The sequence below is a fragment of the Aspergillus sclerotioniger genome, assembly GCF_003184525.1.
Source record: "Aspergillus sclerotioniger CBS 115572 chromosome Unknown BO94scaffold_55, whole genome shotgun sequence".
Classification (NCBI taxonomy): domain Eukaryota; kingdom Fungi; phylum Ascomycota; class Eurotiomycetes; order Eurotiales; family Aspergillaceae; genus Aspergillus; species Aspergillus sclerotioniger.
This window is the reverse complement of record NW_020291045.1, coordinates 65,893-92,673: the sequence shown is the minus strand read 5'-3', so window position 1 is coordinate 92,673 and position 26,781 is coordinate 65,893. Positions and strand designations below refer to the sequence as shown.

Genomic DNA, 26,781 nt, shown 5'->3' with positions numbered 1-26,781 from the left:
ACCATTGACGTAGACTGCTGGTTGTTGGAGTAGATCTCTTCAGGAAAGAGTCTAAACAAAAGAGGACCCGGCAACGATTTGACAATCCCAATACATTGATCGCACCCACGGCTAGTTTACATGAAAGAATTAACCTGATGAATGGCGTCCCCAAGATCAACCCCGGGGGTCGCCTCTCAAAGACGCTATAAGTCGAGTGCCGTGGTAGTACCGTTATTCGAGCCCATGGAGACAATAAAGAAGACAACCCCGGTCTCGGAGGGAAGTGGGAACTCAGTAAGGATCGGCAGTCTTGTCAATCCGGCAACCCTTCATACAATCAGGCTTTACGTCCAATATCATCCAGATACATGGCGGTGCCTTTGAGGCTAACAAAGGCCATTTTCTTCGAGTGCGCCAAAATCCTCGCAGTTTCCTCCTGGGAAGCCTGCTCGCCCAGAAGCCTTCGCTCGTGAGCCTTAGTATCAGCTCGTCGCGTACTTCCGGCCTTATCCTGGTACAAGATCTCATAAAACTTGTCCGTGCCGTCCGTGATCTGGGATGCCAGGGCCTCCATGGCCTTGGCTGTTAGGGTATCCATGTAAGCAGTAAGAGCTGGCTCTTCATCAGGCCGCTGCCGCTTAACACTCACTTCCCGCCCCACCTGTTCGTGATTCTCCTTGCGCTTCTTGGCCTCCACCAACTTCCTTCGCTCCTCTTTGGCAGCCAGATACTTGAGAGAGTGGCCTAGCTTTTGCTGAACTGACGGGATCACATCCAGCGGGGGGCTGAAGAAGAAAAGCACACGACCCTGGTTATCACAGTGGAACTGCTCACGGATATCTTCCGGGATAGTGGCATTCGCGGAATCGCTCAAATGGAAGACTTCAATCGGCCGGGGTGCGTTGGGATTGTACATCCCTAAGGGAGGGACCGGCAACCGGCTCCCTGTATATGGAGTGTAAGGTGTCTGTTGGGCGGCTGCGTATGCATGAGGTATAGCTGACGCCTGATAAGCAGCCGGATGAGATGTCTGAGGGACAAGGCCGCTAGTGCGCCTCTGCATGGCAGACTGATGATAAACCTGAGTTGGGGGAATCTGGGACTGATGGAAATTTACCGGGGGAACTGGTGCCGGAGAATGTTGAGTCGGAGGAACAGGCGCAGCTGGGGAGCGAGCAACCGCAGCAGCTACTCCCGCTGTTGTGCCAGTGCCTTGATTATCTACACTGGGCCGTGTAGAGGACGGGTTGATCGAGGGTTGTCGAGGTGGACCAGGGGGCAAAGTAGGTGGTGGCAGTGACGGAGGTGGTGACGGGGTGGGTTCCGGGGGGGGAGACTCCTGGAAAGCGTCGGTTCAGTCAGTGGCAATCATTTATGGTTAGAATGTTTGAAGGGAGCCTACGTTCTCGTCTCTGGGGCGGCGATGGACTGCGCCGACCACGGGGGGTGCATTGTCCGCCCCCCAGGTTGGCTTGGGAAGGTCGTCGGTTTCCTTCGCATCGCCCTTCAGTAGATGCTTGATGGGACTGGGGATTTTCTTGATCCGTCGAGGAACATCAAAGAGGTCCATCTCGTAGTCCTTCTCCCTGACTTCGTCCGGAAGACAACTCGCCCACGTCTTGATCTTGTTCAGCTTATGTTTCTCCTCGTTATACCGGGCTTCGCAGACGTAAACGTCTTTGTCGGGGGAAAGACCTCTTGGCCGGCCACGATTGTAGCGAGTGAAGAACATCACGAAGCAACGATCCACAATCTCTTCCACCCGGTGATCCCGATACTGGCCCGTTTTGACCACCTCGTTGGGGTAGAAGTGCTTCTCGAAGTGATGGATGGTCTGCTCAGGGCGATAATACCAACAAGCGTTGATCCATTTCTCACCCTCAGAATCTTGCCATGTGCGATAGACCTGGGCTACGATGGGTTTCGTCACGTCGTTCGGGTTCTGGATATGGACCCAATCCCCGACCTTCCACAGCTCGCCCTTGTGCAGAATGCCATCGGGTAGGGGCAAACGTCCATCCTCCATCATGTACTCACTGTCTGGCTTTTTCTTCTCGTGCTCAGCCAGCTTGCGCGCTTCTAGTTGCAGATCGACCGCGTCCTTAAATATCTGACTCTCGGGCTGATTGTAGGCCTTCGCGTTGTTAAACATAAGGTCCATGTCTCTCATGAAATGGTCCACCGAGTTGTACTTCTTCCGCTTTGACTTCCGCTTGATGATGTCGATGGCAATGGGCTCTCGAATTTCCACGTAATAGTCCGGATAGGTGGCCTTGTCGGGCAACCTCTCAAAATGTCGCACCTTGAGTTGGCTGCCGGGCCCTTTCAGCTTGCGAATCCCCTTTAGAACCGCCTTGATTCTAGCCTCCATTGGGGTATCAACACGCGGTGGCCGGCCTCGCTTTTTCCGCAGCTCAGGGTCATTCGACTTTTGACCGTCGTCTTTGCCACCCTCACGTTTACCACTTGGGCGAGGGCCCTTTTTCTTTTTCCGTCGACTCTCATCATCAGAATCTTCCTCGTCCTCTTCGTCTTCTTCGTCCTCGTCCTCCTCTTCCTCTTCCTCTGGCAGGGGGTCTGCCTCGGGGATTTCTCCAAGGTCAGGAAGTTCAGCTTCCTCCGTAGTCATAACCCCTTGATTCACCAGCTTTCGAAACTCTGTAATAAAAACGTCCTTTTGTTACCAGAGGTACAGTCAGTGAAACCGATCTTGAACAAATCAGCATGCGAGAGCAAAGCCCGAGTTCCTACAAACCTTTATTACGAGCGCATCCTCATACGCTTGGGATTTTGGACGGTTGTAGGTTTGCGCATTGTGAGGGATCTAGGACAGGGACGAGATGTCAGTTTTCCTTAACCAAGGTTGACAGTAGGTTGTACTGTGAAGAATGTTCCGAGAGCTGGAGCGTCTACATACTAGAGCACAGTCGCGCACGAATTCGAGGATGCTCTTATACTCGCGCTTGTTGATCTTTTGTTTCAATATGCTTAGAGCCATGGGCTCCTTGATGATATCATAATAATCGGGAACATTGCGTTTGTTGACGCTTCGCTGGAATAGTTTCGATGGATCATGGCCACTGCAATCCGTGAAAGGCGAAGACCGTCAGTCAAAGGAAGGACTTTACTATCGAGCCCGGACAGAATCCGACAAGCGGCCAGGCCGCCTCGTTCTTTCATGGGCTGTAACGGGGATATAGGGCTTACTCCTCCTCTCTGAAATCATAGATAGCCAGAACAACGCCCATCATTGACCTCCATTGTTCGTCTGTGATCCCATCTGTCGCTGCCAGGTTGTCGGCCTTGCCATCGTCTTCGATCGACTTGACCGGTTCCTCAGGAGCTGGGTGAGGTTGCGCTTGCGACGGCTCCGGTTCCATACTGTAGGCGGCGGCGGCCACACAGGAAGCTTGGTGCAGATCAGAGCCCAAACCGACTCGTCAGTGATTCTCAAAATATCCTGTCAGTCGAGCACATCGACAGAGGGAGCCCATATGGGGTGCGAACAGGAGCAGAACGAGTGCAAAAGCGCAAATGGCGAGATTCGTGCAGTAACTATGCTGACTCAGCAGGGCAGCTTGCGGTTACGATACAGAATGATTACATACCGTCCTAGCTTAGTACGTATGGTTTAGCGTAATTCAATAATATACGTAGTACGGAGTAGGACACGAGCATCCCAGGTGCACTGCCACAGCCCTCCGGACTCGGTCGGTACGGCGCGTGTAACTAATACCCCGTGTGGTTCGCCGGGGTCAGGCATCTCCCCTCCACTCCCAGCGGATAGATGATACCTTCCCTCGCCCACGATTGTTCGGGTGCCTGGATCGATTGCTGGTCAATTGTCGTCCGTCGTTCTTTATCGTGCACCGGCTACGGCAGTCGCTCCTTTTAGCAACCTCCCATCGTCTCAGACCCAGCTCAGTTCTCCATCTTTCCACCCCCAGCCCTCCAGCCTTCCAAACATTTCGGCTACGTCACAGAAAATGAGGATCCGCATCCGCGGTCCGGCGGGACAGTCCAGCGTCACGCTGGATTCTGGCGCAACTATCGACGACCTCCGCCGCCAGATCACCGACAAAACCGGCTTAGTGAGCTACGATGTAAAATATGGTTATCCCGATATCAGACCAATGATGCTAGACGGGCTTCCTCTGGGTCAGAAGATCGCAGATCTTGGGGTCAATCTGCACGGGGAACAACTTATCGTCACACAGAGAGAGAACTCGACCCCGGCGCCAAACCGAGTCAGCGACGAACCTCCAGCAGCGAAGCAGCCACTGAATGCGCCAGCGACAGACAAGATACCGAACAAAGGTTACACTGATGATCCGCCAGAGGTTCCCTCGCTCGAGCACAGCGGAACGTTCGTTCTCCGAATCATGCCCGATGACAATTCCTGTCTCTTTCGCGCGGTGAGCAGTGCGACTATGGGGGGAGTGGATGTCATGACAGAGCTACGATCTGTTATTGCGCAGACAATCCAAGCGAACCCGGGCCTCTATTCCGAGGCGGTACTGGAGAAGAAGCCGGACGAGTACTGTCACTGGATCCAGAATGAGGGCTCGTGGGGCGGTGGGATCGAGCTGAGCATCTTAAGCAAGCATTTCGATGTTGAGATTTGTTCAATTGACGTGCAGACACTTCGAATCGACCGGTTTAATGAAGGCGCCTCACTGCGATGTATCGTAGTCTATTCGGGAATTCACTACGATACCATTGCTTTATCGCCTTCCAGTCCTCCTTTTACCCACGCCGATGTGCCCCCTGATTTTGATACCAAGGTTTTTGATGCGGCAGATCCATTGGTGCTTGAGAAGTCGCTGGAGCTCTGCCAGGTCCTACAAAGCAGGCATTACTACACTGATACTGCTGGGTTTCGTCTCCGCTGCAATATATGTGGTGGGACATTCATCGGGGAAAAAGGCGCTACTCAACATGCTGAACAAACAGGTCACGTTGATTTTGGGGAGGCGAGTTGAAAAGCGCCTTGGTCAAATCCACCTTGGTCTGTTCCTCTGGGTATCTAGTTTCTCAAGTATATATTTACATCCGTATATTATGAGCCCGCAGTCATTGAGAGACGCGCCCCCTGATAGTTAGGGCCTAAAAGATAACATCTTCCTAAGTGCTCCGACAAACAAATCCTTGTATTACTATACATGTCTCTTGTCTTCGCTGTGTTATTTTCACGAGGCATACCCGTTGACTGTATGCACGCAAGAACTTCAATGCGAGACTGAAAGTATATTCCACATATACCCTCAAATGACAGGACATTATACGGATCGCTAATATTAATTAGGATTTGGTTTTTCCCTCGCGACACCAGATGCTATCATACATTGGCTCAGAGACTCTATATCATTGCTACTTCGTCTGCTTCCCCCTCTTCTTTGTCCTCGTCTTCTTCCCCAGTGTCTGCGCTATCGTCAGGGTTACCTCCCCATTCCACATCATGGTCTATAGGGTCAGTGAAAAACTCATGCTGTAAGGCTTCCCTGGCGCTTAGGCGTTTATAGGGATCCAGTTCCATGAGGCCAGCTAACAAACGAGTGGCTTGTTTCTCACTTTCAGTTAGCTCTTCGACACAGCTAGCCCATTTCACAAGTTTCTCCCAGCTATACCCCTTTTCCCCGATGGTAGGGATGTTGGTTTCAAATATTTGCCCATGCATGGCTGCTGCAGACTTCATGCGTCGTGTACCGAAGATACTCGCCATCTCGATCATAGCGTCGACATCATCGGCCGAGTTGAAGAATGGAAACCGGCGCCCGAGTAATGTCAGGAGAATAACGCCTGCAGACCACATATCTATTTTGGTTGTCTGGGAGGTGCACTTGAAGAGGACTTCGGGTGCACGAAACCCACGCGTTCCTGCTCGGTTAGCGCGCCTTGATGGCCGTGAGTCGTTCTTAGGATAGCCAGCCGACAAAGTTGTTGGCGAACAATGGGTGTGGTGGTAGCTGTGGTTAAATCTACTACGGCGTATGTAAGTGGCATTCGCACACAGGCAAGTACCTGTATATTCCGATCCCTCACGCTATGATAAAGTTTAGTATTATGCCGCACTGGTACGGTCACTGTAGCTCGACTCACTTCTGCAAGGCCAAAGTCAACCAACACGCCTTCCCGAATATCAGGGTTATACAGAAAATTACTGTCAGGGCCACAGGTCAGCGTCCGGCAAATGTTGACAACGGGGAATAGCGCGCAAGCTTCCTTACGTCGGTTTAATATCACGGTGGAGGATGTTGTGTTTATGGACCGAGTGCAGCGCGGTAAATAGGGATCGGAAATAATGTCGCATATCAGCGACCATGAATGTGCGGTATTGAATGCGAAAGTCAGTGTGAGGAAAGAAAGGCAGAACGGCCACGACTTGATCCTGATAGCGGAAGGCTGTGATTAACGGGCAAACCGATCGACAACCCCGAAGATCATGTAGCAGCTCTAGTTCGTTTTGAATGCGATGGGGACTGCTTGTCACATAGATCTTCTTCAATGCAACGAACCGTGGCTTTCTTCGTTTAACCAGAATTGAGCGGCCATTGTTTTCCACCCGCCGTCTTTTAATTGGGGGATCCGTCCAACCATCCGTGTGGTTGCTTTGAAATGTGTCCCAGTCATTGTCATAGTGGTCGTACAAAAGGTCCTCCGCTTTATACACGGTGGAGAAGGTACCTGCAGTCCCATTGCCAGTCAGTCGGTCGGTTGATTCAAGCAGGGTGAGCTTATAAGCGAAGGGACACAGCTAAGAGCAAGTTAATCAACCGCACTGTACCTTCTCCGATTCTGTTCACTAGCCGAAACCGATCAGATATGCCGGGAAATGTATCTTCAAGTTTTCTCATATCTTCCTTCACTGAGTCATCAATGTCCTCATTGTCTTGAGGATGGTCCTCCTCATACCCAATCTCCTCTTGCGTCTGTTCTATCGATCCATCACTGTCTGTGGCCGCACTGTCTTCCCTAGTATACCTAGGGCCTGGCTTCGCAGCGACAGGATGTTGTGCGCCAAAGATATCAGCGTGAACTGCATGAAATGTGGCCATTGCAATATAAGCCCTTAAGGATCATCACAGCAAGAAATTCCGGGCCAGTTGAAACGTAGCTCGATCACGTCTGCATATAGTAGTAGGACGAGTCTGGCGACACGACAAAGTGAGAGCAGCAGGGCTGGTGATGTTCTGTTCTGCTTCGCGACTGGGAAGGAGACAAGGATATAAGATGTATGGCAAAGCGCAGAATAGTATTGTTGAGTCAATTAGACATCAAGTTGCCCGCCCGCACGCGTATGGGCATCTGTGAAGGAGTGCAATACTCTATGTAGTGTTGTAGTAGGAACGCCCGGCCGTCACTTCCTACTACTAGTACTTTCTGACAATCATCCAGTGGTGCTTGGTCTGGGCACATCGGGAATAAGAATGTTTGTTTACTTACTAGTACATAAACAGCATGGTTGCGCGGTTGAATTGTTACCGCAAATACAAATTACCGGCGCCAGTACACATCAGATTACAATACAATGGAAGCTGCATTAGTGTAATTTGTAGGTACGTCATGAGTTCATGGTACAGGATGATGAGCATGTGATTTATTTTACCGGTACGCAACCCTGTCCCGCCGCCCTCACAACTACTGAAAAGGAAAGATACAAACAAATGAAGTCTACCCGCATCAACCGCCACCAACTCTTCCCTCTGGCGCTCCCTCCCTCTAACCTGCCCCTCCTTCCCGCCTTACCATCTTAACATCCCTTTTGCAGTATCCCTCAAATTCGTCGTCCGTAACTTTTGTGTCCTTCGAGGACAGCCCTCGCAGTAGCCAATCATGGAAGACCGGATTCCGTTTGACATCAACGAATCGCTGAAGTACTATTTGAGCGACCCGGCCTCTGTTCCTACCCCTGATGCTGATCCGGAGTTGCTCGATTGCGAAAACGATCCAGACCAACTGCCTACTGCCTTGATTGATAACGTACTAAACCCGATTGTCGATGCGGTCGCAGAAAGCCCAGAAGGGCTGGCCCGATCGTCCTTTTTTGATTCGCTTCAGTTCTTGTTAAAGTGCGCCCTGGCCCCTGATATACCTCCTGATATACCTCCTGAAATACCTACTTTCAATGTACTCGATACTAAAGATCTGATTCTCTGCAGATACACGTCACTTTTCCCCACCAGGTCCCTGAGCAAGCTTCTTGATTTAGTGGTTTCCGGCTTATCGGTCGAGGCGGATATAATCCATGGGGATCTTGAGTCTGACGAGCAGGATAGCATACATAATCACAAGCAGCTACTAGAAATGTATGGCTTCCTTCTGCAATGGGCACTGAGTGCCGTGGAGGTCAAAGCTGCAGAAAAGCCGGCAGAGCCTGTACCTGCCCGCAGAGGCCTGGGGAAATCAGCCAGATCTAAAGCGAATGCCAAGGATGGCAACTGGGACTGGACAGCGCAGATTCAGATATCAATGGAAACCATGTGCAAGGTGATGAAGCTCAAGCTCAGCAGGATATTTCTAACGACCTCTGATCGTGATACATTCATAAGTCTGTTCACCCGCTCAATTTACCTTATCCTCGAGAGTGAGCAGCGGGTGAAGAGCATGAGCATTCGGATGCATGCATTTAAGGTCCTTTGCATTGCAGTTAAACACCACGGCCATGCATTTGGTTAGTTGCGATGCACCCACCCATGTGGGATATAGCTTACTCGTGGTGTAGGAGCCCAGACCTCCATTGTACAGAGCTTGACATATTTCGAGCATCTGTCGGAACCTATGGCGGAATTCCTACATATTCTTGCAGAGCAATATGATTACCCTCAGCTCTCAGACGAAATCCTGAAGTACCCAACATACCTTTGTTCGTACATAATGACACGTATAGCTAACCTACGTCAGGGAGCTTGGAAACAAAGAATTCAATTCCAATGATACGCGTGGACCCAAGTCGGTGTCTACTTTTATTGTGAAGCTCTCGGAACTGGCCCCACGACTTATCATAAAGCAAATGACTCTTTTGGCCAAGCAGTTGGACAGCGAGGTAACCGCGCACATCCCCCTCCCACCTATCTAGTCCACCAATGTGTGCCTAATAGATTTTAGTCATATACCCTTCGATGTGCTGTCATCGAAGTCTTCGGCAATCTCATCTCCGATCTAAGCCGGCAAGAGGAGCGGAGTGACAACTATAAAACGCAGATTAATGCGTTCTTTGATGTGCTCGAGGAGCGCTTTCTTGACATCAATCCTTACTGTCGGTGCAGAGCCATCCAGGTGTACATGAGGATCTGTGACCTGGAACAGAAGTTCCCCAAGAGACGGCAAGCTGTCGCGGAGCTAGCGGCAAGGAGCCTAGAAGACAAAAGCAGTAACGTGCGACGAAACGCGATCAGACTGCTTGCAAAGCTGGTTTCAACCCATCCATTTAGTGTTATGCACGGCGGACAGCTCTCGCACAAGGAGTGGACAGCTAGACTCGACGCTGTGGATGCCGAATTGAACGCATTGAGGCCTCCCGAGACACCTGGGTTCGATGGCGCAGAGGCATCACATGTTGACAGTGCATTATTGGATGACGCTACTCAAATGCCGGAAGAGTCCCCCTCTAAGTCTCTGGGATTAACTGAGGAAGAAAGGGCGGTTGCAATCAAGAAAGCCGCTGAACAAGCAGCTACTTCCGAGCTGCTAGCACGACTGCAACTGACGAGGAAGTATTATAATGAAGCTATTCGATTTATCGAAGTCCTTCAATCCTCCTCCGGTCTGGTTGCCCAGCTATTGTCGTCAAGAAACAAGAGTGAGGTCATCGAGGCCATGGACTTTTTTGTTGTGCTCGACGTGTACAAGGTCGAGACTTCTCGCAGTGGGATCCGGCGAATGCTTCGGCTGATCTGGACAAAAGGTAACAGTGATGAGGGCAAGGGGGTTCAAACCCATTTGATCGACTGTTACAAAGGACTCTTCTTTGAAGCGCCAGATTCGTTTAGTCCGAATGATGCTGCGAATTACATTGCGCGAAACATGATCAGTTTGACCTTTGGCTCGACTCCTGCCGAACTTACCTGTCTTGAACAGCTATTGAGTACTATGATGAGGGCAGGGCATATTTCAGACGCCGTTATTGCGAAGCTTTGGCAAGTTTACGGCGTGCAGAAGAAAGAGATCTCTAGGACGCAGCGTCGAGGTGCAATAATTGTCCTGGGCATGCTTGCTTTGGCAGACCCCGAGGTCGTCATTAAGGAAATCGAGACAATGTTACGTATCGGTCTTGGAAGCCTGGGCAGATCCGACCTTCTGCTTGCAAAATATACGTGCATTGCGTTACGACGAATGGTACCAGGTCGCCAGGCAAAGTCCAAAGATGTTGGCATCCCCAAGTTGACAAATGATCATGCCGTTTTAACGAAGCTTGCTGCAATAGTTGAAACGGTATCCGACAGTAAAGAATGGTATGGCGTGGCGGAGCAAGCAATTGGCGCCATATACGCCTTGTCAAAGCATCCCGACGTTTTGTGTTCTGACCTTCTTAAGCGAAAAACCAGATCCGTCTTTCAGCCGCAGACTCAATGGTCTTCTTCGAAAGTCGCTGGGGAGGGGGAACGATCTGGGACAGCCGCGACGGACGACCAGGAAGCAAGCCAAAGAACGTCCTCCACTGCATTATCCCGACTGCTCTTCGTTGTCGGTCATATTGCAATAAAGCAGATTGTCCACCTTGAACTTTGTGAACTTGACTTCAAGCGCCGTAAAGCCGAGCAGGAGAAGAACAAAGCGGCTACTGCCTCGGCTCAAAAGAACAACGACGCAGCCGAGGATGACGAACTTGACCTCATTGGTGGAACGACTGAAGACGACTTCCAGGATGCTATGGCACATATCCGAGAACGGGAATTGCTATATGGGAAGAACTCACTCCTGTCCAATTTTGGACCATTGGTTATGGAGATTTGCGCAAATAGCAACATCTATGCTGACCGCAACCTTCAGGCAGCAGCAACGTTGTGCATGGCTAAGCTGATGTGTGTTTCAGCAGACTACTGCGAGAAAAACCTCCCTCTTCTGATAACTATCATGGAGCGTTCCGAGGATCCAACAGTTCGCAGTAACGCGGTTATCGCCTTGGGAGATATGGCGGTCTGTTTCAACCATCTCATTGATGAGAATACAGACTTTTTGTATCGTCGACTGAACGACAACGATGCCTCCGTTAAGCGCACCTGTCTGATGACGCTTACTTTTCTTATATTAGCCGGTCAGGTTAAGGTCAAAGGGCAGTTGGGCGAAATGGCCAAGTGCCTTGAGGATGAAGACAAACGGATTGCTGACCTGGCACGCATGTTCTTCACCGAGTTGGCGAGCAAAGATAATGCAGTTTACAATCACTTCGTTGACATGTTCAGCCTTCTGAGTGCGGAACGCAACCTCGAGGAGGCGTCTCTAAGGCGCATCGTCAAATTCTTGATTGGCTTTGTCGAAAAGGTAAGCCTGCATAGGATTATTCGGATATAATGTGTTCCACATCCATCTTCTAACGTCACTTGCCCTTTCAGGAGAAACACGCCCGACAATTGGCAGACAAGCTGGCTGCTCGACTTCCAAGATGCGAGACCGAGCGGCAATGGAATGACGTCGCCTATGCATTGTCTCTCCTTCCTCACAAGAACGAAGAAATAACGAAGACGATAACTGCGGGATTTAATAAGGTTGTCACCGTCAATGCCTAGACTGATGAAGTTATGCTTTCCTAATGATGACTTGGGATGCTGGTTTCTACGTTGGCGCAAGGATTCGAATTCAGCGGAGTTAAAGGCGGGCGTTCTCAAGTGCTGATGGGAGTTGTGCTTGGTTCATGGAGTTTTGTCTGTTTTTCTCTGTCTCGTGGAAGCCTTGCTTTTGGGTATGGACTGACTGTTGAGGTCCACTATCTGGGGCTCAACCCGGGCGTGATACTATAGGATTCTGTTGAGGGGGCCTTCATATGTTCATATATATCCTCTTCTGTGAGATACGAAAGGCGGTTTCCAAATTGTGGAGGCTCCTAGGACGGTGGTCGATCTAGCGGCCAGCCCCAACAACTCTGCCTATGACGGGAAAGTGCATGCTGGGGAAACAACATCTCCACTGCATTCATTACTGTACCAGCATTCCCTACACTATCTCCGCCAATAACTCGCATTAAGGGGTCCCGCCGCGTGATGAAAAGAGATCTAAACCCGCCAAATACTATCGGCACAGCAGATAGAAGTGCAAACCCGGGGCAACCAAAAAAAGAATTTAGAAGACCAAATGAACCTCTAACTATATGCCGCCAAAACAGTTTCTTCGAATACGCCAGATTCGTCCATGTACAATAAAATCCATGGAACGACGCCTCTACGCACCCTTCGTTTCACTCTCTTCCAACTCATAATCGCCGCTGCGTACCCCCTCAAGCGCCTTCAGCCCATCTTCGGTTAACTCTGGCCTACCCGAAGGCGTAACAGCGCCTGTAAAAAAACGAGGCTGCCATGCTTCGTTATTTTTCTGACGTTCTGCAGCCCTTTGTCGTTGCCGTTCCTCGATGTCCTGCTTGAGCTTGGTGGCCTGGCCATACCTCTTGTCGAGTATCGCCTCAGTAACTAGAGACCAGAACTTCCGGGATTCATTGGAAAGTTGACTCTCCTCAGGCGGTAGCGTCTTTGCGACCGGGAAAAGAGGAGTGACATCAATCAAAGGCCGAGGATCACTTGTACCGGCCAACGTGAAGAAGACTTGTCCATGCCACGAACCGCTGATTCTGGCAAGAACATCACTTTCAGGCACGTCTTTTATTCTCGTAATGACATCCCTATCCGGATTGTACCGAAAGATCACGCCCTCGACCTTATTTTGCGCCCGACCGATCCAGCCCTCTTCTAAGTACTGTAAGATAACCTTGATGCGCGTCTTCCCGCAAGTGATGTAGCAAGTGTCCGAGACCGATATCGCCAGAGCCCCTCGAAGCAGACCACCAAGATGTGCCGCAGGGTGAGTCAAGTGGTACTCTTCGTTATCCCTATTTTTAAGATTGATGAAAATGCCCAAATTGTGTTGGCCAGGTGCAACCCGAATGCTAGTGCCCGTAAACTTGGCACTGATTTGATCAAAACCACGAGCCGAGAGTCCCCGCTCCGGACAGTCTATGAAGAAGGCCGATACTGGTGGATGATGAGATGTCTGCTCGGTCAAGTAGCATACCTTGACCGGTTCTCCGCTGCTGTTATTCACGCTGGAGACGGCATCTATGGTGCCGGCTTTAGAAGCTGGTGTCACTTCCGGGAGTGTCTGGTCTACTTCCCAACTACACTAAATGCCCAGGCCAGTCAGTACATCTGTGATAAATCATGCCAGAAAGCCTCCGTATATAGACCTACCCTGAAGAACTCTCCCAGTGTAGAATTGTACGGCTTGCATGGTTTGCCCTTGATGTATTTCTGTGACCACTTAGTGAGATGTCCCCGATTTGATACGGAAACCGGAAGAGCAGATTATACCAGGTCTTTGGTGAACCAGAATCTCAAAACCTCTAGCGTTCGTCCCAGTTGATCCTCCGATTGACCAATGCTGTGACAACCATGTCAGAAACCAAGCCTAATTCATGAACATGCTGTCTTGCTGACCTTGCAAAGGCCTCCGGTCTGTCCAGGTAGTTCCAGTACTCTTTAGGGCAAGGATACCGGTTAGCAATCGGCTGGCGAAGATGATTCGTGTGCTCTAGCACAAAGGGGGACTAACCAAGATTTGGGGTTGGTTCTAGAAGATGCGCAGGCAATGAGAAACGAACAGACGCGATGTCGGCCACTCCGACGAACCTGGCAAGGCCACACGCTCCTATCAGCACAAACTGACCGAGATGTACGGAGCAGTGAGGGACGGTATAGCGTATGTCAGAATCTCACGTACTTTCGGAGAATGGACAAGAAAGTCTTCAATTTGGAAGAATCATCGGGTGTCTTTTCGGGAATGTCTTGGGCCGTGACCGAAGACATGATGGGCCCTGGATTCAAAAATGTAACGTAGATTCGACCGGAAGAAAAGATGACGACGTTCTTTGAGTCGCTTGTGGCAAAAAGGGTCAGGTGTGAGCGAGCGTCAGAGCCAGATCTGCGGTGTGCACCCGGCAGACTCGCGGAGGATCACAAGACTTGGAGATGAGGAAGGACTGCACAGCGGGTACAGATACTCGTTTAATCAAACCAACAAGGACCAGCCAGGGACTCGAGCAGCAAAGTAGAAGTGCAGAATTGTGCTGAAACAATAACGCGGCGGGCGCGTGCACTGGACTCCAGGCGGTGACGTTCTTAATTTCTACGTCACCGTCACCGTCACCATCACCGTCACCGAGTTAACTAAGGGAGGGCAACCCAGGATGGACTAAGACCAAGCAGAGAGAGTCACGCCAACCGGGCCACAGTGGCAGGGGCAGGTATGGAGTAAATTTGAGGAATTTCAAGCGCAAATTAGAAGTTGGGGGAAATATCAACTGCCCGCGACAAGAAGACCAGCAATATAGGAAAAGGAGAGAAAAGGGGTTGGGAAGGTCTAATTGCATCCCGTCGGACAATCTAGTCAGTAGCAGTAAGAAAGGAGAGGTGATAGTTGTTGTATTGGACCAAGCCCACGAGGAAGGATTGCTCAGGTATAGTAAAAATCATCCATTCGCCTTTAAGAGTCATCAAGGTGTCCATGTCATTATTCTCTCTCCCCCCCTCTCTCTCTCCCGCTTTCTCTCCCGGTCGCCAGAATGCATGAAGCAGGATTTAGGGAACGAAAGACAACCTACAACAACTACTAGATACTACTAGTGCCTAGTACGTAAATTAGCTGAAGGCTGAACGGTCGCCGCGAACGGTTATCCAATCGGCGCATCACGGGGTTCCCTGTCTGGCCTTCAATAGGTTCCTGGAGGTACACCCACACTTCCACCTATCTGCTACCTACTGCCAGTAGTCGACGTCTCCCTTATACGCATCCGTCAATAACAATGATCTATTGCCTTGCCTCATTTGTATGGTCTGGCGTCCCAGGCTGCCTTCATGGCTTCCATGTAGATACATACATACCGCTACCTTAATCGCTAGGTCATCAGCTCCCTGACCCGACAGGAAAGTGTAGAAGATAACCACACGCCGGAAATGGTATATATTGGGTATGTCTATGCGGTCATCCGCATTTGTCGGTGGCCATTTCACGTTCTCCAGGTCACACACAACATCATTCCTCGGGAAGGCTACGAGAGAGATATCAAGAACCACATGACGGTCTTCCAGCGGCGTCACAGCAAGTTCTCGATGATTTTCTTCCGTGCTAAGAATCGTAGCCATGTTCGGACGGCGGGGTCATAGTCATATCTTCGGCCTTCTGCATAGTCATCATCTGCCTGTTGGGACTGTTGCTCCTCTCGGATCAATACCCGGAGATTCTGTTGAGCATGGCTTAACCGCTGCCGGTGCTGAATGAATTCTTCCATCGAGAATGTTTGATACTCGCTGTTCTGTGCTGTAGGAATAGACGATTGGTCAATCATTGTCCTCGTCAGTGTATAGTTTTCATCAGGGCCCAGAACAGTAGTTCCGAGCATGGAATCTGTGATAATGGTCGACCCAAGGTCGGGCGGCCCCTCTGCACTTGCCTTTATGCACCTGTCAATGGTTTCTAGGCTCTTTACATTGACTTCTAATTGACCAACGAGCTCCGGAAGTGGATCCTTAGCAATACTCAGGATGGAGAACTCAATCTGATCTTCTTCGTATTCCTCCATTCTGATGCGAATGTTGGGCTTCACTAGATTCAGCCAATCATCCTCCGGTAAGCAAGGGCCTACAAGTTAACCCAATCAGCGACAACGACCGATAACTCATTGGCTCACTTACCAAGCGCCTGGGGTTGGCGTTCTAAACCGTCAAACTTCCAGACCTTACCCAAGGCAGGAACGAAGGCAATGAAGTGGAAACCCGCATCTGTTTCATCCTCTGCATTTCTGTTCTTGGCGGAGCGACTTCGCTTCGATGTGGCTTCGGCCTTGAGCTGGAAGTCGGAGCTAAGCATGTCCATTTTCCTGCCACAAGATTAGCTATGGCAGAAGTTCTGACTGAGCAATGTACTTACCTCGCGAATGAATTGTGTATTCTTTTGACAAAGTCAAAGTTACTGATTGCATCTCCCCTCAATGCAGGCGTGAACGGCATGGTGAAGTCTTTGAAGTGTTGCAGATTTTCTCCAAGATCAATGTCCTCAACATTGTTCACAATGTTTAGGAGAGCCACGCTAGCGCAAGCATTACTGGCTGTCTGTTCGGAATCATCAGCAATTGTTTTCATGGGCTGCCATAGAGCAGGAATGGACGGACCTGATTGGCAAACCAGAGGCCCTCTGGACAGCTTGCTTCTTGCTTATCTGGATCGTCCTCCCGCCAACGAAATAGAAAGATCAGGCCATAGACGGGCTTACTGCAGAGGTTTAAGTTCTTAGTAGGCCCTGAATTAGTTGCAATTTCGGCGGCGCTCACTTAAGAGTTGCCATTATTTCCTCATCGAGCGATATGACTTCTTGAACCTTGACTCCTTTCACTCCAAACTCTCGGAGCATGACATTAAAAATAGCCTATAGGAGGGAGGTTAACCATGCTAGATGGCTAGAACACGCGGGAAAATCGGTTCTATGAGCATACAGGTTCCGATTCAAGCTCACAGAAGCCGTTCCAACCATCCATCTCCAGTCTCGATGCCGGTGGGCATGAGTCATCCAAACACCCAGTGTCATCGTCTACCACGGTATTGGGTTGAGCAATCAACCGTCGTCGTTTCAGCTGGTGGGTCATGATACTTCGGTGCAGACCCGGGTCGGAGGTTCTGAAGGGACAAGGCGAGAACCAAGCACCGACCTATCGTATTGGATTTTAAGTGATCCCAGAGATGGCTGCAGAACAATTGAAGCAAGTTGGAGAAGCTGGCGGTTTAGACGTTAAAGGAGGGGGTTGAGGCAGCACCATGTCACTGTACAACCACAATTAAAAATGGCTAGGGCTTTGGAGTGCAAATCGATGACATTGGTGCACAAGTCGGCTTGGGTCGGTAAATGCTACCTGGGTATACGGCCTTACAGCACGTGTCCTGACTCCTAGGATTGCGGCTTTGCGCACGTACCTACCATCGTTATTAGTTGATATAACCAACTAAAGATAATGGAGTGGTTTCCACGATGGACTAAGGCGGCTACCATGTTCTTACTATCCTCTACGCCGGTATAAATCGCAATGACTATAATGCAGTGCAAATAACCCCAAACAATGTAATGGTTGCGGTTAAAACCGGTCACAATCTGAAGGTCCCGTAGATACTCCTGTACTATGACGGAATATGGTGACGCGTGTGCGCGCTCCAATCATCATAAACCTCCTGGACTCATCAGCAGCACGTGATCATCATACATCTTTACTTACGGATTACTCCGTACACCGGTCGGTCCAGTATCCAGCTGCAAAAGCGCCCTGACAGCTAAAAGCTGGACCCTTGCATCTCTCTGTGCCTCGGTTTTATCTTTATTGTTCCGTGTTTCCACACATCCAACTACTCTGCGGAATAGTCAAATAAACCTATCGGGTTACGCAACGACTGGACTTGGGTCCCAAGCTATCTCATTACGCGCAAACCAAGTTAACCTCTGTTTTTTTTATCTTTCTCTCTTCTGGTTTCTCAGCACAGAATAATCCGATCCAGAACCCCCGCGGCTCTTGACTCTTGTGGGTAAACTTCCTTCGATCAGCAATTACTTTGAAGGTATAGAAGCTCATCTTTTACTTCTGACATAGATTGATCGCATCGTGCATATTCTAAAATCACAGCATGCCATGAACGGTACTCCCCGACTACGGTCTGCTTTTCCGCAGACACCACAAACGGCTTCGAAGATAAGAGGACCCAGTTACTCACCATCTAAATCTAAATCTCGAGATGTGGGAATAAGAAATTCTCCTTCAAAAGCACCTACGGCCAACCCAAATACGAGTTTGCCGCTCATACCGGTTGGGGTGATAGATGCCCCGTCGCAGCGACTTTATATTGCGGCTTTCTATGTCGCCCTGAATGCTTGGCGGGTATACGAGTCTTGGACGGCATCTGATGACTTGGATTCGACCTGGCTGTTTCTCAAATGGGCTGCTGTGGATGGTATCTTTCTCTTCGGTCTGCAGGCGTTGCGCATCCCGTGGTTAGAATGGGCCTTTCCCACTACACTTGCAATATTCATAATCCATGTTGTGGGCAATATATTCCTTATGTTTCGGATTCCCGTATGCTTGATCATGTCGCCGCAGTAAACAAGGCTTGCTAACATGTACCCAGGTTCCGGTGGGGGCATGGATCGCAGGAATGGTTAAATTGGCCTATGATAGAGAGCTGTCCATTTCTGAACGGAGTGTGAAACCCGGAGATATCATTCACAACGCATCTCTCATTCTGGGGAAGCAAATTGTCCATATCCTACCAGAAGGGTGAGTTCATTCGGGATAGTCTGTACTTTGGGGTGTCACTGACAGAGGTCATATATAGTTCTGCTGTCCTAAATCCAGATCAGGTGCCGCTCTGCATAGACACACAAAAAAATCTCATCAACTTGCCCATTCGAGTTAATCAGACGGATCCAATTCTCATCGAGTTGTTACGCCTGGATTTTGACACCGGCACGAACGAAACGATCTCGCTATCATCAAAACAGCTGAAACAGCTAAAGCGACAGGCTGAGAAAAACCATCAAAGCTCCGGCTCAAATCTCCATAGGGACCTTCTTTATCCGATTCGGCGACCAGGAATCTATCGCCTGCAAAGGGTAGTGGACGAGTCTAACCTTGACGTACATATGCGGCCGTCCGACGCTCTTGTCGTCTCGTGTCCTCGGGCATTGATCAAGAATTCACACGCCCATAAATGCCGGGGAGAACTATCAAATTTAATACTCTCGGTCGAAGGCACACCTCCATTGAAAATCAAATACAGCAGACAAGTGAACCACCTTGACCGAGGGTTTTCCTTCCAGAATATCCAACCCGATAATCTGCGCTCGCCTTTGTTAGGTCAGAGAAACTCCGGTATTCTTTTCCATATCAAAGAGCCCGAAGTCGCCTGGGCTCAGAATCAAATCATCGAAGTTCCTTTGAATGAATCATTGAATGTCGGCGGGGAGTGGCTTTATACCATCGAAGAGGTCCATGACGGTGCCGGCAACATTGCAAACTACTCAGCACTCCTGGATCTATACGACCGATCATCGACAAAGTCATTGTCACAGTGGCATTTGTTCTCCGTTCATGAAAGACCTCTGTTGTCTTTGTCTGGCTGCAATGACCAGAGCTTTCTAGAGGTCGCGCGTGGTGATAGTGTTGACCTGCCCATTAAATATCACCCTTCTGGGCAGGGCTATGAGAATGACGGACCCTTTTCTCTGGTGTACTCGTTCAGCGGTAGCGATCAAGGAAGTTTGGGTCAGCAACCCAGTAAAGTACGTCAGATGTCACTCAAGGGTCTCGATCAGAAGCCTCAGATCAAGGATCCGGGTTGGTACAGCCTGGGTTCCATATCTAGTCAGTTCTGCTCTGGGGAAATGCTAGAACCGTCATCTTGTTATCTGCGCAATCCGCCGGAGCCGGAGTTAGCTCTCAGATATGAGAAGGTTTTCGATAAATGCGCGAATAATCCTGTCGGTCTGCTCGTTGACTTGGACCTCACTGGATCACCACCATTCCGAGTTCGATATGTTGTTGAGCATTCGAAAGGCGTGGAGACAAGATCCCAGACCATTGATGGGCTGCGTGCTCAGCTGGATTTTACGCCTTCAGAAGCAGGTTCTTACCGGTATCGTTTCTTAGACATCGCGGACACAGTCTATGCCCCACGATCTCTCAAAGACAAAGTGCCCATTCTCGAACAAGATGTGAAGCCTCCTGCTTCTGCCCGTTTTCTTGGTTCCAAAGAAATTCGCACGGCTTGCTTCGGGGAGCCGGTGTCCATGGATGTAGCCTTTTTAGGAGAAGCACCATGGACGTTGCAATACGAGCTTGTTCATAACGGCAAGAAGACAAAGTACAGCCTGCTGTCTGACACCGAAATCGCCACGGTAGTGACCGAAAGGCTCGTCAGTGGTGGCGAGTATGCCGTGGTACTCACGGGCGTCAAAGACCGCTCGAATTGCAAACGAACTCTCAGGGACAGTATCAAGATTGATGCTCGCTCGAAACCACCTCACGCCTCATTCGGCCAGATTGAAAAGAGCAGAAAGTACTTGGCCTTGCAAGGCTCCAAGGTTGACATTCCAGTCAGGCTCAGCGGGGAGCGGCCATGGAATGTGGGATATCGAAATTTGGACACCCGTTCTGCTGTCCTTGAGAAGACATTTTGGCAAGAAAATAGTGTGTTGACAGTAGCCCAAGAAGGGCAGTATGAACTCGTTGGAGTTACCGATAGTTCTTGCCCCGGTTCTGTCGAGCAGGCAGCCAACGTCTTTGAAGTGTCCTGGATACCTCGCCCTCAGATCACTGCCGTTGATGGTTCTCCTATCGGTAGCGATGGCCACATACTAAAGCGTGATATTTGTCAAGGCGAAGATGACAATCTCGAAGTCCGGCTGTCGGGCAACCCCCCGTATGAAATACAATACGAGCAACAACGGAAGACGTCTCGTGGTTCGCCTTCTGTTAGACTTCAGAGTCTGAAGACGGCCCTTCATGCTGCTTCCATGGAAATGGATACTTCAGAAGCTGGTCTCTATACGTACAAATTTACAGAAGTCGGCGACAATCTCTACGATCACGATCCTAGAAGCCGACCAGTGGTTGTGACGCAAAAGGTAAACCCCCTCCCCTCTGCGCGTTTTGACTCGCCTGGCCGTATATATGGTTTCTGCAAAGAAGACATCAGCGGAGAGGAGTTGATTCCCATAACCTTGGAGGGCGTCCCACCGTTTTTTCTCGAAATCTCCATCAAGCACCATTCGAAAGCCAAACCAGAAATAGTGTCAATTCCCAACATCAAGTCCAACAGACATAATCTTCCTTTACCGCGACGTCATCTTGACTTGGGCCAACATGTTGTCAGCATTCGCAAAGTAAGAGATGCGCGCGGATGTCAGCAAGAAACTGAATACGATGCTTCTTCAGTGAGAGTCGCTGTTTCGGACGTGCCTACGATAATTCCCCTGGAGTCCAAGACAGACTATTGTGTCGGAGAAAGGCTTTCTTTCTCACTGTCTGGTCATGCCCCATTTGATGTGTTCTATACTTTCGATGGAGCATCTAAAAAGGCTACCTCCAGGACCACAAATTTTCGTCGCATTGCTGAGAGACCAGGAGTTTTCACCATCACTGCTGTAGGCGACGGCGCAAGCGGGAAATGCAAGGCACACAAGAATATAACGAAGACAATCCACGAGATGCCGAGCGTCAGAATCAGCAAAGGCCAAGTTTCAGTTGTTGATATACACGAAGGAGGAGAAGCAGAACTTCAGTTTGATTTCTGGGGCACACCACCATTCGAGTTCACGTGAGTTTCTCACTGACCTTTTACGTATAGTATTCCTTCAACTAACTATTCCTTAGGTATATCCGGAGCTCGAATATCCGACGAGGGAAGAAGCCTGAGATCCTCGACATCAAGCACGACATCTCTTACGAACACACAAAAACCATCAAAACATCTGACGAAGGCACTTATGAAGTTGTGGCGATCAAAGATAATTTCTGTTCATTCTCGTCTCAGGCACCTATTGAAAAGGCAGAGAAGGCAATGGCAGGCCCGTAGATTAGAAGGAGGTGAGAAGGGGCTAATAGTATATGTACGAGTGTCATTCAGCATTTGTTTTTCTCACGCATTTTTGGCTTCTCCCTTCGCGATTGCATTGCCACGGCGCTTCTAGGTATTAACTGGTACGAGGCAATTTAAGAAGCCTGACAACAAAAACCTCGAATTTACTCTTCCGAAGCCACCCTTGTGTGGACTTCAATGCTGTCAACCAAGTCAGCACTTAGCCTAGAAATTTCACTCAGAACGGCCTGGCAGTTCATAGTTACTTCATCGGCGGCCTTAGATGCTGCTGGGCACGTTGAATATGCCAACTTCAGTGTCCAACTCTTGGGTATGAGGATCTGCGGATTCCAAATTCCGGCAATAACACTGCAGCCTTCATCACCATGGAACAGAAGCATGTTTGGGCTATAACAAGCCTGCAGGTCACGGGCAAAGGACTTGACGATTGCAGGTTTAGCAGCCTGCGCGGTTCTCCGTCCGTCGAGATTCTTAAACCTTGCTGACAGCGCCGAGCGTTCATGTAGCAGTTCCGGGCGAAGGTTGATGATAAAATCATAAGGCGCTAGGGATGTATGGAATAGATCTGATATAGCAAGGTCGTGCCCCTTTTCCCGCAGCAATTTCATGGCTGCCGTAGCCAACGTGCACATTCGAGCAGCCACGACTTTTGGAGGCATTTCATGCTGAGTCCAAGTCACGCCATCAAGATCAATATCGGAAGCAACAAATAAGGCGACGGTGTTCATCGCCGGGTCAATACTTCTCCAGGCAGAAAAACGTGTCTGTATCGCTTCCATTGCACTCTTATCCAGTTCCCCGAAATCGACCATTAGTGCCTCTTGTTGCCAGTCCCATCGAGAAAGAAGGTGAAGAGTTCTTAAAAAACCAGCCATAACACTTGATGGAGGGTCCCATGGATAGGGTTGGGTAAAGACACGGACTACCAGGAGTTCGATCAGTTCCTGGTTGACATGTCCTGCGAGCAAATGGCAATTGAACCAATGTTTAGCGAGGCGGATTGTTGGTGAGAGCAGCGGGAAGCGTGTACACAGAGTACGAATTGCCTGCGTCAGACGAGGTGTTTGGATAAATAGCCGCTTATACGCAGATAAGGCGTAGGCCACCTGCTGCTTTGCCAGCGGGCTAGCTCCCTTATCCTTCAGCTGACGCTCTAGCAGTAACTGCTCCCGATCATGATGGATCCTGAGGCGGAAGACGATTCCAGACGTATGGGTAATGTCCAGAAACGCATTGTTGAGTATCCCGCTTGACTCATTCTCCAATCCGACTCTGCATATGGAAGCAACCCCAGACGACTTCAAACAGTCCCCTATCTTGACAAGGAAGGCCACCTTGGTCATCTGAATAGCCTTCAGATCATCCGGCCACCGGGCCGAACTCTCAAACTGAAGAACAATGTCCGCCGGGTTGCATGGTAATTTGGTAGAGCCCTGCAATCGAAGGGCAGTATAACGCAAACTTGGGCTAGCTGGTGCTAGCTGCTTGACTGTGAGGGGGACGCCATCCATGTCTTGGATAGATTTCTGTACGGAATTGAAAGCATCAGTGATCAATGAAAAAGACGGGCTAGAGTATGAAAAAACATCATCGCCGCCATCGCGAAGCTTCTGGTCGTACTCGTCTCCAATGAAATCCACGTCGTCTTCCGTATAATTGAAGTGACGTCTCAGGATGTACGCCAAGATTTGGTAAACTATAGATGGTGAAGATTCTTCATCAGTCCATACCAGACTCTCCCGGATGCTGCCGTCTTTGAAGCGCCTGAGTTCGGCCTTCTCTCCCCAAAAAGACCGGAAAGACACTGCTGCTTCTTTTTGCTCTGCAGACGGGCCATGATCGACAGCACGCGCAGCATTTTCGGTATTCAGAAGCAGCCCCACAAAAACACCTTTGTTTTCCGGCTTTCGGCTCGGCTTTGCCTCCACCGGCCAGGGCTCGGCAGAACCCCTGTAAATATGTATAAGATCAGCTCGGTCCCCAAGTGCCTTGGCAAGCACATCATAAATTGCAGCCTGGTTGTGGATGGTTTGGAGAATGTTTGCGCTATCCGGGGACGGAAGTTTGACGATCCGGTCAAACTTGAGGAGAGATTCGTTTACTTTGACGATGAAGACCTTGTCAAAGTTGTCATCACGGGACTCGTTTAACATTTTGACGGTGATGTTTGCCTCGCGGCGAAGGAAGGCATAGGACCAATGAGCCACCTTATAAAGAACGTTCAGCCCTCTTTTGCCATCATACAAGACTGGAACCCCGCCGTTGAAGAGGACGTCTGTAGCCGAAAACAGCAATGGGTTTGTCAAATCCCTTCCTGCAAGAAATTGCAATGTCGCCTTGAACAGCTGGTAGCTACTGTATGATTTTAGGAGGACAGGCTTGCCGTTCGGGCCTCCTCCTTCAAAGAGAAGAGACATGAGTACCGTCCACTCAAACCCGCCAAACCCGCCACAATACAATGACGAACCCAAACCGCGCTGTCGAAGCCACGTCCGGCCTAATACGCAAGCGTCCCTAAATGATTCACAGTTCCGAGCAGCGTTGTATAGGTATTTGTGATACAAAGCTACCGTGGCCTCTGAGCGAAGAGAAGCATTGTAAAACGGAGTAGACTCTTCAGACGCAGGCGTATCCGTTGAGCCCTGACGTATGTTGTTTCTAGCTGGCAAGGTTCGAGAAATCGGAAATAGGGTGTCTTCAATGGCTGTAATTATACGGATCTGAAATTTTGCCGGGGCAGTCTCCTTTTTGTCGGTCCCTTTAGGTTCCAGTAGAATAACAGGACGAAGGCTGTCGCCATCCTGAAGCCCAAACTTGACGTTGAAGTTCAATCCTTCCGCCCCATTGATTCCAGCCGCGAGCCTCGCGATGTAATAGGCCCTTTTGTGGAAATAACGGTAGTTCACGTAGTCCTTCTCCTGGAAAAGGGTATTTGGCATCGTCACCACCAAGTCCACAGTGAGCGGGTTGGCACTTTTTGCACCCGTCCTTAGAGATACGCTTCCCACCACATTGATATTTGTTGGCCTAGAGTATGATACAGTATACTTTGTCTCCTTTCCTGGGCGAGGTTCGGGGAACGGGACAGTAATACCATGTGCGCCACGCAGCTCTTTCTCTGCTTCCAGGGCTGACCTTGGGGGCCTTTCTGGAAGGGATTCGATAACGGTTTTTAGCTTCTGGAGAGTCTCTTGAAGTCGCGATACTTGTTTATCATAGTTCGGCCTCAATTCGTTCAGTAGCTCGTCCAACTGTAGCTTGAATAAACTGGACTTGTAAAAGCCGCTGGCGAGCGCAAGTTCAGCGGAACGATCATTATTTCCTCGTTCAATGATGCGCGGAGTAGAGGAATTGGTTTTCCGGGAGTTTTTGAAAACATCTTTGTCGTCCTGTCCATTTCCATGGGAAATCTGTGTGCGCGAGGAGTTGTCCGGTGAGGGGCTCAGTCTCCTTCTTTTTGCTGTGTGAGTCGACATATCGGAGAGGTAGAACAAACAATAGACGCTCTGGTGAGGGTGGGAGACAGATTTGGAGGCTGGAAGATTCAAACCGATGGTCTGTACGGAGTAGCGTTTTCCCTTAACTGTAGTAATAACCCGCTAGCTCGGTTTGTAACTTCCGCTTCGTCTCACCTTTGACTTAATTTTGACGGAAAAGTAAGCTCCGACCTCCGAAACCCTCTTCACGTGAAATCATTTATTTATCTTATGTAATCAATCGCAACCAGCATTCATCTCATCTTCAATAGAGAACTTCTGCAGTATTAATATTGATACTAATATTGATACTAATACTGCCTGGCAGAATCGCTTTAGGTTTAGTGTGCATAGTAGTACTGATTTGATAAATATTATCATGTTGTGTAGTGATTTTTGTCTTTATGAGCAAGATTCAACTCTCGGAGCACACATTTTTGACTTTTTAAATGCTGTGGCTATGAGATGACTGCTGGATTGGGCTAGATTGAGGCGTTCGGTATTTGCCCGTATCATACCTTTATGGTTGATATAGAACAAGATGTAAAAGAGGAGGAGAAAGCAGGCGGGACGAATTTGGGTCCGGAGTTGTAGGTGCAGGTGTGAGGGTCCATAAAATCACTGTATCTGACTGTTGGAAGGGTGTAGTAATAGGATTAGGTGAATTGATATTGAATTCTAATGGCTTTAGTTGTCAAGGTGCGGGCTGGCGGGATGATAAGATAGAAGACTCAGGCAGGCAGGTTTAATCAAGATAACTTATATTCAGGCAGATGGTTAGTCAATTTATATACAGATTAATAGATAAAACATAGCTTGAGGCTATAAACAGAGTTATAAAAATAAAAGGCTTTTTAACAGTATGTGGAGTAATATATAAAATCTTAATAAAAATATATTTTAATTATATTATTAATAATATATCTCTTTTTTGAAGTCAAGCTTTTGTGAGGTAATGTTACGGACCCCTGCTAGCCGAACGACTAGTGAGGCGGACACGTCAGGCAGAAGGCTACGTCCGGACAGATGAAGACTCTTATCGAGTAGAATCCCGATCTGAGTAACCGACAACCGGAGCCGTTACACGGCACGTGACCATGATGGACATATCACCGATAAGCTATAACGTATCAGCGCTACGACAGGACGTATCAGTGCTACGACGAAGGATAGGATATAAGGACACTCTTTCATGTACTTAGTTAGTTCTGTTCTTCGTGCTCAATCCAATTATCTTTAAGTAACCATATGTTTTGGTAAAGCTTAGTGACAACACTCGTCTGCACTCACTTACGGATAGCTGCATGGCACTATCTGGCCTTACTTCTCTTCTTCTGTTCAAGACCAGTTCTCTTTGAATAGTCATCGACCTGACTTACCTTGACTTAGTTCAAAGGTACGCATCTGAACGACAGCTAAGCTAACAGGAACAGGGAGAAGCGATCCTAGGGTTTGACAGGTAAGAGCTTTTATAGATAATAGTGATAAAA

General features: G+C 49.3%; 8 protein-coding genes across 8 annotated transcripts; 3 read left to right on the top strand and 5 right to left on the bottom strand.

Annotated features, from left to right (window-relative positions):
* Positions 1-319: 319 nt before the first annotated feature.
* BO94DRAFT_529034 (putative RSC complex subunit (RSC1)) lies at positions 320-3,481 on the bottom strand (the record flags this gene model as incomplete). The annotated part of the gene is made up of 5 exons (XM_025610442.1): positions 3,190-3,481; positions 2,900-3,062; positions 2,738-2,806; positions 1,385-2,656; positions 320-1,321 (listed from the first exon to the last, which is right to left on the bottom strand). The coding sequence occupies exons 1-5, from the start codon at positions 3,360-3,362 to the stop codon at positions 320-322; spliced, it is 2,679 nt and encodes an 892-aa protein (XP_025461539.1). The 5' UTR covers positions 3,363-3,481.
* A 244-nt stretch (positions 3,482-3,725) lies between these two features.
* BO94DRAFT_337708 (ubiquitin-specific protease OTU1) lies at positions 3,726-5,152 on the top strand. The gene has a single exon (XM_025607014.1). It carries the CDS (start codon positions 3,969-3,971, stop codon positions 4,962-4,964), a length of 996 nt encoding a protein of 331 aa, XP_025461538.1. The 5' UTR covers positions 3,726-3,968; the 3' UTR covers positions 4,965-5,152.
* Positions 5,153-5,341: 189 nt separating this feature from the next.
* Positions 5,342-7,037, bottom strand: BO94DRAFT_551632 (serine/threonine protein kinase CDC7; the record flags this gene model as incomplete). Its single annotated transcript, XM_025613549.1, has 4 exons — positions 5,342-6,025; positions 6,082-6,142; positions 6,210-6,736; positions 6,762-7,037. 4 exons carry the CDS (start codon positions 7,035-7,037, stop codon positions 5,342-5,344), a joined length of 1,548 nt encoding a protein of 515 aa, XP_025461537.1.
* A 603-nt stretch (positions 7,038-7,640) lies between these two features.
* On the top strand, positions 7,641-11,944 carry BO94DRAFT_337554 (condensin subunit YCS4). Its single transcript, XM_025607013.1, has 6 exons — positions 7,641-8,051; positions 8,142-8,653; positions 8,705-8,828; positions 8,884-9,025; positions 9,088-11,463; positions 11,535-11,944. Exons 1-6 carry the CDS (start codon positions 7,816-7,818, stop codon positions 11,706-11,708), a joined length of 3,564 nt encoding a protein of 1,187 aa, XP_025461536.1. The 5' UTR covers positions 7,641-7,815; the 3' UTR covers positions 11,709-11,944.
* BO94DRAFT_540774 (putative oxysterol binding protein (Orp8)) lies at positions 11,924-14,043 on the bottom strand. Its single transcript, XM_025612987.1, has 6 exons — positions 13,906-14,043; positions 13,738-13,814; positions 13,623-13,662; positions 13,497-13,566; positions 13,377-13,436; positions 11,924-13,308 (listed from the first exon to the last, which is right to left on the bottom strand). The coding sequence occupies exons 1-6, from the start codon at positions 13,989-13,991 to the stop codon at positions 12,358-12,360; spliced, it is 1,284 nt and encodes a 427-aa protein (XP_025461535.1). The 5' UTR covers positions 13,992-14,043; the 3' UTR covers positions 11,924-12,357.
* An 802-nt stretch (positions 14,044-14,845) lies between these two features.
* Positions 14,846-16,822, bottom strand: BO94DRAFT_614113 (ubiquitin C-terminal hydrolase 37; the record flags this gene model as incomplete). Its single annotated transcript, XM_025616720.1, has 6 exons — positions 14,846-15,822; positions 15,876-16,060; positions 16,111-16,292; positions 16,352-16,451; positions 16,511-16,605; positions 16,673-16,822. 6 exons carry the CDS (start codon positions 16,820-16,822, stop codon positions 15,278-15,280), a joined length of 1,257 nt encoding a protein of 418 aa, XP_025461534.1. The 3' UTR covers positions 14,846-15,277.
* Positions 16,823-17,851: 1,029 nt separating this feature from the next.
* On the top strand, positions 17,852-21,791 carry BO94DRAFT_591300 (putative nuclear envelope pore membrane protein; the record flags this gene model as incomplete). Its single annotated transcript, XM_025616102.1, has 4 exons — positions 17,852-18,292; positions 18,345-18,493; positions 18,552-21,533; positions 21,590-21,791. The coding sequence occupies 4 exons, from the start codon at positions 17,852-17,854 to the stop codon at positions 21,789-21,791; spliced, it is 3,774 nt and encodes a 1,257-aa protein (XP_025461533.1).
* Positions 21,748-25,404, bottom strand: BO94DRAFT_337350 (rRNA-processing protein UTP22). The gene has a single exon (XM_025607011.1). It carries the CDS (start codon positions 25,289-25,291, stop codon positions 21,959-21,961), a length of 3,333 nt encoding a protein of 1,110 aa, XP_025461532.1. The 5' UTR covers positions 25,292-25,404; the 3' UTR covers positions 21,748-21,958.
* Positions 25,405-26,781: the final 1,377 nt, after the last annotated feature.